This window comes from Rosa rugosa, chromosome 7, assembly GCF_958449725.1.
Source record: "Rosa rugosa chromosome 7, drRosRugo1.1, whole genome shotgun sequence".
NCBI classification, from domain to species: Eukaryota; Viridiplantae; Streptophyta; class Magnoliopsida; order Rosales; family Rosaceae; genus Rosa; species Rosa rugosa.
Genome location: NC_084826.1, coordinates 12,604,849 through 12,619,799, shown reverse-complemented (window position 1 = coordinate 12,619,799; position 14,951 = coordinate 12,604,849). Strand labels below are relative to the sequence as shown.

General features: G+C 38.9%; 1 protein-coding gene across 1 annotated transcript; it reads right to left on the bottom strand.

Annotated features, from left to right (window-relative positions):
- Positions 1 to 6,103: 6,103 nt before the first annotated feature.
- On the bottom strand, positions 6,104 to 14,951 carry LOC133720747 (uncharacterized). The gene has a single exon (XM_062147209.1). The coding sequence runs from the start codon at positions 13,154 to 13,156 to the stop codon at positions 7,652 to 7,654; it is 5,505 nt and encodes a 1,834-aa protein (XP_062003193.1). The 5' UTR covers positions 13,157 to 14,951; the 3' UTR covers positions 6,104 to 7,651.

Here is a 14,951-nt window from a genome sequence, read left to right as displayed (position 1 = left end):
TCTCTTTCTGGAGCTCGGTATTATGTGACTTTTATTGATGATTGCACTCGTATGACTTGGGTATCTTTGTTAAAGAACAAGAGTGATGTATGTTCCATGTTCCAAGATTTTCATAAAATGGTGTCCACGCAATACCAACAGTCTATTCGTATTTTCCAGTCTGACAATGGTGGTGAATATGTTAATGGCCCTATGCAGGAGTTTATGCAATCTCATGGAATTCGCCATCAGACTTCAAACTCATATACTCCTCAACAGAATGGATTGGCATAAAGGAAGAATCGCCAGTTACTTGAAGTTGTCCGTGCTTCTTTGTTTGGCATGCATGTACCTCGTGAATATTGGGGAGAAGCTGTGAAGTCCGCCGCCTACCTCATTAATCGTACTCCTTCTCGGGTAATTGAATTTCAAAATCCGCCTCCCCGGCAACGGCGCCAAAAATTGATACGCTAAAATTAAGCGCTCAACTTAACCCTGCAAGATGTAGTCGTTAGCAATATAGAGTAAGCAGGGATCGTTCAAGCCGGGGATTGAGGGTAACAAATTATTCACACAAAATAAAAACAAACTAATTTAAACTAACTAAAACAAAAATCAAACAAATAAAATCTGAAACTAAACAAAACAAAAACGTCAAATACTAGAAAAGAGAGAAAAATATGGCAGGAAACAGAAGGGGATAGAAAGGGGCTCTGCAATCCTAAACAAGAACAATATTCAACGGCGCCAAAAATTGATACGCTAAAATTAAGCGCTCAACTTAACCCTGCAAGATGTAGTCGTTAGCAATATAGAGTAAGCAGGGATCGTTCAAGCCGGGGATTGAGGGTAACAAATTATTCACACAAAATAAAAACAAACTAATTTAAACTAACTAAAACAAAAATCAAACAAATAAAATCTGAAACTAAACAAAACAAAAACGTCAAATACTAGAAAAGAGAGAAAAATATGGCAGGAAACAGAAGGGGATAGAAAGGGGCTCTGCAATCCTAAACAAGAACAATATTTTGGGGTTTTTGGTTTTTAACGAAAATAAAAGATAATATAAAAGAAAAACAATTTTGATTTTAGGTTTTTAGAAAATAAGATGGAGAATATGTTAGAGACTTGGAAATCCACCGCCAATTACTTTCGAACAATGTTAAGTTAACCTAGTTTCAATTACTAAGGTGTGAACAGAAACCAACCAAGAAACAAGTCGGAGCAGATCATGTCCCTTATTTATGTTTCCCTAATTACTTAGTCTACGTGAACGCACAATAGCTAAGCCTATCAAACATGCAATCAAGGTATAGAACGCTATCCTATCAACAATACATATAGTGTCAACATATTTGAAGCATTAAGATCACATGGAAACGATTGGTTATAGAGTTGCAGTCTAGTGTGGAACGCCTACCTAGCATGCTCTTCTAGTTGTTTAAAACATTAGCTTTTGTCCAAAGCCTTGCATACTTGTGGATTAGAAAACAAGACGATTAGGTGAATTATTTTCTAAACCTAGCTCCAATTACATGCATAAATCCTATGTTCGCGACCATAAAACATACACATGCAAAAGTTTTCAATCAATCAGAGATAAACAACCAATTCACACCAAAGATCAAAAAACTAAATTTCAACAAACATATGTTCTACATAATTGGGGCTTCAAACCTCGCCCCTAACAAAAAGTGACTAGCCACACATCGTCTTAAATTCAACAAATAAAAGCACGAGTATTAGATTACAAGATGATAGAAACCGTAAAAGGGAGAGTATGAGAGCCACGAATTCACTTTTAGGCAGCCTTAGATGCAAGCACTCCTTCAAGATAGGTCACGGCAGAAGCTTGATGGAGATGGAAGATGAATTGCACGGTTTTTCTTCTTGAAGACTTGGGAATTTTAGACTTTGTGTGCTAGGGTTTGGGAGCAGAAGATGGCGCTGTAGGATGGTCCTCTTCAACGTGTTTAGAGCCTCTATATATGTGGAATACACAGCCCAAGTTTCCTTTTCCAATTCTGCTTTGAAAGCCTCCCCTAGTTGCTTGAGGATTACTCTACTTGGTGCATAATTAAATGATTTTCAAGCCTTAATAATCTTCCCAAAATCTTGAGGAATCATTCTAGGACTCTCCATATTTGCAGCAGCAAAAACCTTCCAAAAATGCCCTGGAAATCCGTCCAAAGAAGAATTCTGCCAAAATGCCCTGTTTTGACTAGGATTCTATTTCTGACTCTGAAGCTTACTTCTTGGGCAAGGAACGACTTCTTCTTGACAAGTTTCTGGATGGTTCTTGACTCCCACGTCCTCTATGACATCATATAATCTAGAATGATCAATAAAAGTCTGGAAAAACTCCAAGAAAATCGCCGGAAAAGATCTCCCAAAAAGCTTCGTGAAAAGCTGACAGTTTCTGCCTTATCGGGAAGCCTACTTTGCATTTGATTTCCTGCTTCCTCGTTGACGTTTCTGACCAGTTATTTAGCTGTACTTGAAGTATAACATCATGTATTCAAGGATCGCTGGTCCTTTCTGCAAAGGTGCAGCCGGAAGAATGCAAGAATTGCTCCTCAAAACCGTTCCCAGAAAGCTGATTCTGAAACTGCAGTTTTCTGCTTTGCAGCAACTATTTTGCACAATGATTTCCGTGGACTTCCCTTGTAATTTCCGGCCAAATGGTTGATCAAACTTGGTCCTCTGCATCAGTACTTCATGTTTCATAGCCTCATTGCTCCTTGTGAGCTCCTATTTCTCTTGAATCACTCCACGAACAACCTAAAAAGAAACAAAGTTAAAACTGACTTTTTAAAGGAAATAACTAAGAAAAGTGTAAAGGATTCCACACTATATTTGTCGCATTTATGCTCCTATCAGGTAATTGAATTTCAAAATCCTCAGCAGAAACTTCTGTCACTTCCGTCGCTACCAAATCTTGAACCTCGCGTGTTTGGCTGCATAGCCTATGTTCATATTCCCAAGCCTCAACGTAGCAAGCTTAATCCCCGTGCCCGTAAGTCTATATTTGTTGGTTATGCAGAATTCAAAAAGGGTTATCGTTGCTATGATCCTCTTACTAGCACTATGTATGTTTCTCTTGATGTTGCGTTTCGCGAATCTGAGCCATATTATTCAGGGGGAGTTTCCGAGTCTTCCCTTCAGGGGGAGAGCAACTGTGAAGGAAATCCTCGAGATTTATTTGCATTTGAAGAATTCGAAGATTTAGGGGCTTTGGAGTTAAAATTTGGAGTTGGGAACTCTCCAATATCAGTGGACAACGACATAGACGTTGAGACGGCAAACAAAAAAGAATTGGGAGAATTGGGCACTGAACCAATCGGTGAACCCGTAGGGGTGGACCACTCAGATGGAGGTGTTGACCGGATCGTGGGGTCCGCAGGTGAGGATGGTGGTCTGATGGGATGTAGACAAGTCGGTGGACTAGTGGGCCCCTCAGATGGGCAGCATTTTGAGTCTCCAAGCCGACGGCTTGGCTCCAGCCGATCAATGGGCTCCAGCCAACCATGTAACACGCTAAATACTCCTAATGCTGCAAGTCAATTTCATGATTTGTCAGAAAGGGCAGGTCCAACACGCCAACCTGTTACTATGCAGCCCCAAAGTGGGGTTGACTTGTCAAACAGGGACCATGTGCACCAGAAAACCGACACGCAACTTGAAGGTGATGATGATGCATTAATGCATGCTGGGAAATATGGAACATCAGAAACTAATGACGTGTTCATTCATCAGCCCCGCTATAATGCACCCACTGAACAGAATATTCAGAGTCCTCATCTGTCAGAGTTCTTCCCCTTCTCTACATCGTCAACTAAAGAATCCGCTGCAAATGTTCCTTCCCAGGTACCTTTAATTTCAAACGAGTCATCTGGGGTAGGTAATATTGAGTCTAGGAGATCACAGAGGGCTACCAAGGGTATTCCTAAGAAACAATATGAACCAGACATCAAAACCAAAGCTAAGTATCCTATAGCTAATTACATGTCTAACCATAGGTTGTTGGCACGTCTTAAAAGATGCACAATTTAAACCTTGCACTCAAACATCATCGTTGGTAATATAGTGATCAAGCAAGGGTCATTACCCGCTGAAGATTGTTTCTAAACTGCTAATCAAAAATCACAAACTACTCTAAACTATGCTACTGAACAGTTAACGAAAATAAATTAAGTAACTAATCTAGACTCAATGGAATTTTCTGAAACTTTTACAGGACACTAAAGACACATTGAAAAACAAGTACACAAAATTTCAAAATAATTGGAGTTGATTTGCTATATGAAATAATTCACGTAAAACTGAACACAGAAAGCTAATCAAACAGAAACAGATTTTATAAGATTCTAAAACTGTTAATAGAAACAAAGCTAAGGACTCATTCTCTACCACCGAACATATTCATTCATATCAAAGCTCAGTTATGGAATTCTAATTCTCAATTGAATTTACCCGAAATTAACTCACAAGCTCGAGTTAACCCATTACCCTTTCTTAGTTCCTCGTTAAGTGAATACAAGCTCACCACTTAATCTATTTTCGAATATGCAACCTAGACACAAGCTCGCTAAGTTTAACATATCAAAATCATTAAGCAAGAAAAGGGTTTGGATAAATCTAGGGTCACAAGTACGTTGGTAGTCTTGCTAAACCTATGGTTTGAGTCACTGTAATTCGTGAAAACATTTTGCTACTCAATTGGAATGAACACAAGACATATACGAATCTAGTGTTACTCCTAGCATTAGAATCCTAACTTATTCATTTAGTTGCGCACCTAAGCAAATAAGTAAAGATTCATCTTGTAGATACGGTGAATCAAACACTCAATTGACAATATAGAAAACCAAAAACTGATTTATTAATATGAATTGAACATGTTCGGGGCTTTGAAATCGCCCCTAGCTACAAAAGTATTTAGCTAGACATAGTTATGATGAAAACAAAAACTAGAAGAAAAGAAAAGGAAGAGATGATAGCTGGATGATGGCAGAAGGGGTGTCGTTCTTTCTCCTCTTGTGCTGCAGACATAAGTCTAAACTAAATGTCTCTCTCTATCTTCTGCTCTCCCCTTCTCTGTTCTGCCGTTCTCTTCTGCTCTCCCCTCTATTTATCTAGTCATATAGTGCTCCTAGCACTAGTTATTGCAGCTGGAAATATTGCTCCTAGCACTAGTTATTGCAGCTGGAAATATTTCTTTCATATAGTGCTCCTAGCACTAGTTATTGCAGCTGGAAATATTGCTCCTAGCACTAGTTATTGCAGCTGAAAGTGTTTCTTTTTCAAAGATGGATGGCTGCAACTTTTCAAGTTAGGTGTGCTGCCACTTCAGATTCTCGGAATGTCTGACCTTGCTGTACTAATTCGGCCATAACTTTTTGTACAAAAATGATATGGACAAACCGTTAAAAGTTCTGGAAACTAGACATCCAAGGCTTTCCAACCATATAAAGCTCACTTTCTCACTCGCTCTGAGCTGTTCTCAGTTTTATTTTGAAGTTGACTGATCTGCACAGGCAGATTTGCTGATTTGGCTTCTTTTCTTCTACTTTGCTCCATAACACCTACAAAACATAAAAATAAAGTAAATGACTCAAATAGATGGAAAACTAGCTAAGAAAACATGAAGAAATTAATATGGAATCATGTATATTTATGAGCTTATCAAATTCCCCCACACTTATCTCTTGCTAGTCCTCGAGCAAAACAAAAGAAACTAATTAGAAAAAACACAAGAACCTAATGTCTTCCAAACATCTCAGAGAACTTACAATGCCCACAAGTATGATCCTCAAAATTCGAATAGTCATATATCAGAATTCAGAACTTCACTTAGAGGCTAATTTATTTTGATAACCGTCATGCTCAAAGTATAATGCAAGGACAATCAAACCCACGCAACAAATGAGAACCAACTTCCTCATGGTTCAAACAAGAAATTCACTTAATTTCTCACAGAGATGCTCTCAATTCTTTTCACTCATGATTTTCTGACTCAGCGCACACAATCCTAAGTATTTCTACGTGAGAGAATTGATAATATAATGACAACAAAAAGCTCACGTAGATAACAGGACAAAGAAGGCTCTTTCTGAATATATTATTTTTTTTTTAGATTTCACGAACGATACTAGCATAAGACCAAATGAACCCAAGCCATAGGCTCATCTCCATGCACAAATCTCCACAGACCAACTGCCGTCCCCAATGATCAAATAGGTCTTTTATTCAGGGTTATAATGGGGCCAATGGTAAAGGTTAAAAGAAAGAAAGGATAGGGAATAACAAAGATCCTAAAGAACTTAGTGGAGCACTAGAAGAACATAAGAGATAACAACTTGTGAAACTCCTCTAGGTAATCAATCTTCGAACACATGAAGCAAGAAATTTTTTTTTTTTTCAAGGTCAGATGTCATTTGCTTGGGCCTTTGCTTCATTCTAAACCTTTCTTCTAACACTTGTGAAATAGGACAAAGGTCAAATTTTCTTGAACAGGCCTTCAACTCAAAATAAACTCCTTATTCACAAAGGGGGACTAAAATCCATACACAAAATTTTTTTTTTTATTTTTTTTTTATGGACAAGTCTCACCCCCACACTTGCTTGCAAAAGTACCTCGAACATAAGTATCTCTCTAAAGATTGCTCCACTAATTCATTAGGATAGGGTAAGGATACATCTATACTAAGCTTAGGGTTACGGAATTTGTGGTGATGAAACAAAAGGTTCAATGTAGGCTCAACGGGGTTAACTAGGGGATTGCACAACTTGTGTGCCTAAGGGGACACAGGTTTAATTTGGCTATGGTGGTAAATCCTAGTGCCTATATCCCTTCAAAGGTTCAAACATTAGATTGGCAAAAAGTTTCGACAGGCATGAAAGATGAGTTCTAGCATTCTCTAGTTACATTAAAAGCTGCGGTCAATATGCATAGTCAAGATGAAACGACATGTGAAATCAACAAACCCTCGTCAAGAAAATAGGATGATCTAATAAAGTCACTCAGAAAAGAAAAGCACATATACAGGATCAAACGCTCACAAGGGTAGAAATTAAGTTCAACTTGTCCTAGCATGCATCAATCAATTCTCAAGTATCACATTAGCCTAACCATCAATGCATTTTTGTCAAGCACAATAATCATAAAAATCCATTAGCAATTACTTGAAATCAAGAATCTGACATATGCTTGTAATCATCTTGTGACCATAATAAATTTCTGAAAAGTTCAGACTCATGATACTGTTTGGAAGAACCCTAAAGACTCAACAAAGAATAAACCTAAGAACTAGACTCTTTTTTTTTTTTTTTTTTTTTTGGGTAACAAAAAGTTCAAATTCCTTCCCCCCACACTTAAACTAAACATTGTCCTCAATGTTTGATCTAGAATTAATCATGCAACGGTATAGTTAAGTATAGAAGGAAAGACAAAAGCACAACAAAAACAAATATAGTTAAGAAGAGTAGAGAATGCTCCCTCATGTAGACCTCCCAATGCTCTGATCTTTGGACACCGACCTCAAGGTTATAAGCTTTGAATCTCTAGTGTACGTTCCATGCCAAATGCGCACAATCTTCCTCTTCCATTCATTGGGTTGCCTCCCAAGAAGCGCTTGGTTTAACGTCCTCAGCCGGACGAGGCAATTCTTCAATCTTCTTGTGACACTGGTTCGTGAAGGGGCATTACTTCCACATTTTGCATCACAAAAGGCTCATAATAGATCTTCAGTCGATGTCCATTTACCTTGAATATTTTGTTGGTTTTTTCACTACGAATCTCGACTGCACCATGAGAGAAAACATTAGTAATAACAAAAGGACCAACCCAACGAGAGCGCAGTTTACCTGGAAACAATTTAAGGCGAGAATGGAAGAGAAGAACTTTTTGTCCTACAACAAAAGTTTTCCTTGTGATCATTTTGTCATGAAACGCCTTTGTTCTCTCCTTGTATATTCTTGAACTCTCATAGGCATCATTGCGTATTTCCTCAAGCTCATTCAATTGCAGCTTTCTTTGCTCACCAGCCGCATCCAAGTTCATATTGCACCGCTTCACTGCCCAATATGCCCTATGCTCCAACTCAACCGGAAGGTGACACGGTTTTCCATAGACCATTCTGAATGGTGACATCCCAATTGGTGTCTTGTAAGCTGTTCTATATGCCCATAATGCATCATCAAGTCGCAAGCTCCAATCTTTCCTATTCGGATTCACGGTCTTTTCCAAAATTTGCTTTACCTCACGGTTAGAAACTTCTGCTTGGCCACTTGTTTGAGGATGATACGGCGTTGAAACCTTATGTGTGATGTTGTATTTCCTCAACAATGCCTCAAATGATCTATTGCAAAAGTGACTTCCTCCATCACTGATGATAGCTCTTGGCGTTCCAAATCTAGTAAAGATGTTAGATTTAACAAAATCTACAACAACTTTAGAATCATTAGTCCGGGTGGCTTTAGCTTCCACCCATTTGGAAACGTAATCAACAGCTAAAAGAATGTAAAGGTTACCATACGAGGACAGAAAAGGTCCCATGAAATCTATGCCCCAAACATCAAAAAGTTCAACAACAAGAATAGGAGTTTGTGGCATTTGGTTTCTAGCACCTAAATTACCTGTTCGTTGACAACGATCACATGACTTGCAAAACTCAAATGCATCCTTGAATAAGGTAGGCCAATAAAATCCACTCTCAAGTACCTTGAGAGCCGTCCTTTTTGCTCCAAAATGACCACCACATGCATAGGAATGACAAAAAGTAAGAATAGAGAGAAATTCAGAGTTAGGTATGCACCTTCTTATCAACTGATCCGCACAATGTTTCCATAAGTAAGGATCATCCCACACATAATACTTGGCAGTCTTGGTAAGCTTGTCCTTTTGAGCCTTTGTCAAATCATCCGGAAACTTCTTGGTTACTTTGTAGTTGACGATATCTGCATACCAAGGTTCCAAAATTTCTAAGTGAAAAAGTTGCTCATCCGGAAAACTTTCATGCAAAGGCAATAGATCCTCCTCTGCATTTGAACCATTTACAAGTCGACTTAGGTGATCTGCTACCACATTCTCACTTCCCTTCTTATCCTTGATTTCCAAATCAAACTCTTGTAAGAGAAGCATCCACCTAATAAGTCTCGGCTTTGCATCCTTCTTTGTAAGAAGATACTTCAAAGCTGCATGGTCAGAAAACACAATCACTTTAGTACCAATTAAATATGAACGAAATTTCTCTAAAGCGAAAATAACAGCTAAAAGTTCCTTCTCTGTAGTTGAATAATTCAACTGAGCATCATTAAGAGTCCGAGATGCATAGTAGATAACATGTGAAAGCTTGTTCACACGTTGGCCCAAAACAGCACCTACAGCATAGTCAGAGGCGTCACACATTAGCTCAAAGGGCAAATTCCAATCTGGAGGAGTGATGATAGGTGCTGTGGTTAACAACTCCTTAAGTTTCTCGAAAGCTTTCTTGCATTTCTCATCAAACTCAAATGCCACTTCCTTTTGTAACAACCTACATAAGGGTCTTGATATTTTTGAGAAGTCCTTGATGAATCGCCTATAGAAACCTGCATGTCCAAGAAAAGAACGAACCTCTCTCACACTTGTGGGAGAGGGTAAGGAACGTACAAGATCTATTTTTGATTTATCAACTTCTATGCCCTTAGCAGAAATAACGTGCCCTAAAACAATACCTTGATCAACCATGAAATGGCATTTTTCCCAATTTAAAACAAGGTTACTTTCAATGCAACGATTAAGCACAAGAGATAGATTATCCAAGCATTTATCGAAAGAATCACCATAAACACTAAAATCATCCATGAATACTTCTATGATGTTTTCGACAAAATCTGAAAATATACTTACCATACATCTCTGAAACGTTGCAGGCGCGTTACAGAGTCCAAAAGGCATCCTCCGGTATGCAAAAGTCCCAAAAGGACAAGTGAATGTTGTCTTTTCTTGATCCTCCGGAGCAATAGCAATCTGATTGTAACCTGAATAGCCATCAAGAAAGCAATAATGAGAATGACCAGCTAACCTTTCGAGCATCTGATCAATAAAGGGTAGTGGAAAGTGATCCTTGCGAGTTGTTGTGTTTAATTTTCGATAGTCAATACACACCCGCCACCCAGTTTGCACACGTGTAGGCACTAGCTCGTTGTCTTCATTCTTCACAACTGTGATACCAGATCGTTTAGGAACTACCTGCACTGGACTCACCCATTTGCTATCTGAGATGGGGTAGATCACACCCACATCTAGCAACTTTAGTACCTCCTTCTTTACCACCTCCATCATGACAGGATTCAAACGACGCTGAGCTTCCCTTGTTGGTCTTGAACCTTCCTCAAGAAGTATTCTATGCATGCAAGTTACCGGGCTAATGCCTTTTATATCTGCTATGCTCCATCCAATAGCGGTCTTGTACTCCTTGAGCACAAGAATCAACTTTTCCTCCTCTAATTCTGTGAGGTTTGAGGCAATGATCACAGGTAGTGTTTCTTCCTCTCCCAAAAATGCATATTTCAAGTGATCCGGTAGCGGTTTAAGCTCTAACTTGGGGGCCTGCACCACAGAAGGCAACAACTTTTCAGTAGATAAAGGAAGAGAAGTGAAATCATTGGAATTACCTCCAAACCGTGGTAATGACTCAAGGGCAGCCACAGTTTCCTCAATATCCTCCCTCAACTCAATGTTCCTTTTTGAGTTCTTTGATGTTTCAAACTGTAAGCTTTGAGAGATAGTGGTTTCCAATGCATCCTCACTTATGACTTCAAAGAATTTCTGAGCTAAATCATCAAGAATGTCAATAGAAAAACAAGAATGCAACTCACTAGGATACCTCATAGCTTCAAAGACGTTGAAGCTTATTATGTCACCATCGAACTCCATTGTCAAAGTCCCCTCATAAACATCAATCTTAGTTCTAGCGGTTCTCATGAAAGGTCGGCCTAGAAGGATGGGTGTAGATGTAGATGATGGCTCTTCATCCATCTCTAACACATAAAAGTCTGCTGGAAAGATTAAATCATTTACCTGCACCAAAACATCTTCCAACAAACCTTTGGGATATGCATTAGAACGGTCAGCCAATTGAATAACAACACCATCTTTTTTTAGTTCACCAAGACCTAGAGATGCATAAACTGAATAAGGCATGACATTTATAGATGCACCTAAGTCTAACATAGCACGCTCAAACCTGGTGTTACCCATTGTGATGGGAATAGTGAAGCTACCGGGGTCCTTACACTTCGGTGGAAGTTTTTGTTGGAGCACTGCTGAAACATTCTCACTAACCTTCACAGTCTCATTCCCATTTAACCTCCGCTTGGTAGTGCAAAGCTCTTTTAGAAATTTGGCATATTTTGGGACTTGCTTTATTGCATCTAAGAGCGGTATGTTCACTTGGACTTTCCGGAATGTTTCCAAGATCTCCTTTTCAAGTTCCTCTCTCTTTGATTTAGCAAACCTACGCGGAAAAGGAAGACATGAAGTAGTCAAACTTGGAACTGCATTACTAACCTTAGAATCTCTCAAACCCATGGGTTTAAGGGCTGCCTTTGATGTATTTATGTGATTAGGGGGCTGCCCTAAATTGTCCAAGCACTCATGGTTGTCCTCCTTTGCTACTGTAGCTTCTCCTTGCTCCTCCTCATTATTCATGGCCCTTCGAACTCTTTTTTGCACTCTTGGCTGCTCCAAAACTTCTTTCCCACTTCTTAAGGTCACAGCACTAGCATTCTCAAACCCCCCTTTTGGATTGATCACAGTCTGACTAGGGAGCTTTCCTTGTTGGTGTTGTTGTCCAATTATGTTTGCTAGTTGACTCACTTGACGCTCAAGATTCTCGATAGATTTATCTGTTTTCTGTTGAAAAGATTGTTGAGAGTTAGCTAAAGAAGCAACTAAATCCTCAAGAGACTTACTTGGAGCTTGTTGTTGAGGATGAGGTTGATAAGATGTTTGCGGTCTAGCTTGATAGAATCCAGGTGGGCGATTGTAATTGCTTCCTTGAGGTTGCAAGACATTGTCATTATTGCTCCACCTAAAATTCGGATGATCACGCCACCCTGCATTATAGGTATTAGAGAATGGATCATATTTTGGCCTTTGCTGCCCTTGAAATCCAACCGCATTAGCTTGCTCAAAACCATTTTGCTCCATCAATGACGGACATGTATCAGAAACATGTCCCACCATTGAGCACACACTGCATACTTGCTTTGGAGCGATCACAACCTGTTTCACAAGATTAGTTAGGTTAGCTAATTGTAATTCAATATTAGAATTAGTACTTACCTCTTTGACGCTCTTAAGTGATAGCTCATCCCTTCCTCCAAATTGCCGAGTATTTCCAGCTATGTTCTTTAATAATGCTCTAGCAGTAGTTTGAGTCTTGTCCATGAATGCTCCCCCACTTGCTGCATCAAGCATCACACGATCTGTGCCACACAGTCCTTCATAGAAATATTGTATGAGAAGGTGCTCTGATATTTGATGATTAGGACATGAGGCAACCAAGCACATGAATCTCTCATAGTATTCTCCAAAAGACTCTCCATGCATTTGCCGAATTGCACATATATCCTTCCTTATGCTTGCGGCCTTCGTGGCTGGAAAATATTGCTCAAGGAATGCTTGTTTCACTTGATTCCATGTGGTAAGTGATCCGGAAGGCAAATTGTAAAGCCATTCCTTAGCCTTACCCTCCAATGTAAATGGGAAGGCCCTTAACATAACATGGTTTTCATGGATAGTTGCTGGCTTCATTCCAGAACATACCACATGTAGCTCCTTAAGATGCAAGTTGGCATCTTCTGTTGAGAAGCCATGAAACTTAGGCAAATAGTGAATCATGCCGGACTTTAGCTCAAATCCTCCAGCCTCATTCTGATTTGGATAGGCGATGCACAAAGGTTGTTGTTCTACATCAGGAGTTGCCAACTCTCTCAAAGTACGATTGGCCATGTCTTCTTGCCTCTGTTCTTCCTCTTCCCCGGAACTCAAGTGTGGTGGGGATGGTGGTGGCAAGGATGCCGGTGCTCGCGTTTCCTTGATTGTCCTTCGAAACTCTCTAAGTGTGAGTTCAAGCTCAGGATCATACTCAGCAAGATCAAGGCTCTTATTCCTCCGAGTATGCATGCACAATAAGAGGTATCTAAGACAGAAAAATAAAATAAAAGCAACTAAGTTAATAACCCAATGAAACAGAAAAATAAGACAAACAAAATAGATTAGCTATTTAGGAAAAACAATCCCCGGCGACACGGCGCCAAAAATTGGCACGTCTTAAAAGATGCACAATTTAAACCTTGCACTCAAACATCATCGTTGGTAATATAGTGATCAAGCAAGGGTCATTACCCGCTGAAGATTGTTTCTAAACTGCTAATCAAAAATCACAAACTACTCTAAACTATGCTACTGAACAGTTAACGAAAATAAATTAAGTAACTAATCTAGACTCAATGGAATTTTCTGAAACTTTTACAGGACACTAAAGACACATTGAAAAACAAGTACACAAAATTTCAAAATAATTGGAGTTGATTTGCTATATGAAATAATTCACGTAAAACTGAACACAGAAAGCTAATCAAACAGAAACAGATTTTATAAGATTCTAAAACTGTTAATAGAAACAAAGCTAAGGACTCATTCTCTACCACCGAACATATTCATTCATATCAAAGCTCAGTTATGGAATTCTAATTCTCAATTGAATTTACCCGAAATTAACTCACAAGCTCGAGTTAACCCATTACCCTTTCTTAGTTCCTCGTTAAGTGAATACAAGCTCACCACTTAATCTATTTTCGAATATGCAACCTAGACACAAGCTCGCTAAGTTTAACATATCAAAATCATTAAGCAAGAAAAGGGTTTGGATAAATCTAGGGTCACAAGTACGTTGGTAGTCTTGCTAAACCTATGGTTTGAGTCACATGTAATTCGTGAAAACATTTTGCTACTCAATTGGAATGAACACAAGACATATACGAATCTAGTGTTACTCCTAGCATTAGAATCCTAACTTATTCATTTAGTTGCGCACCTAAGCAAATAAGTAAAGATTCATCTTGTAGATACGGTGAATCAAACACTCAATTGACAATATAGAAAACCAAAAACTGAATTATTAATATGAATTGAACATGTTCGGGGCTTTGAAATCGCCCCTAGCTACAAAAGTATTTAGCTAGACATAGTTATGATGAAAACAAAAACTAGAAGAAAAGAAAAGGAAGAGATGATAGCTGGATGATGGCAGAAGGGGTGTCGTTCTTTCTCCTCTTGTGCTGCAGACATAAGTCTAAACTAAATGTCTCTCTCTATCTTCTGCTCTCCCCTTCTCTGTTCTGCCGTTCTCTTCTGCTCTCCCCTCTATTTATCTAGTCATATAGTGCTCCTAGCACTAGTTATTGCAGCTGGAAATATTGCTCCTAGCACTAGTTATTGCAGCTGGAAATATTTCTTTCATATAGTGCTCCTAGCACTAGTTATTGCAGCTGGAAATATTGCTCCTAGCACTAGTTATTGCAGCTGAAAGTGTTTCTTTTTCAAAGATGGATGGCTGCAACTTTTCAAGTTAGGTGTGCTGCCACTTCAGATTCTCGGAATGTCTGACCTTGCTGTACTAATTCGGCCATAACTTTTTGTACAAAAATGATATGGACAAACCGTTAAAAGTTCTGGAAACTAGACATCCAAGGCTTTCCAACCATATAAAGCTCACTTTCTCACTCGCTCTGAGCTGTTCTCAGTTTTATTTTGAAGTTGACTGATCTGCACAGGCAGATTTGCTGATTTGGCTTCTTTTCTTCTACTTTGCTCCATAACACCTACAAAACATAAAAATAAAGTAAATGACTCAAATAGATGGAAAACTAGCTAAGAAAACATGAAGAAATTAATATGGAATCATGTATATTTATGA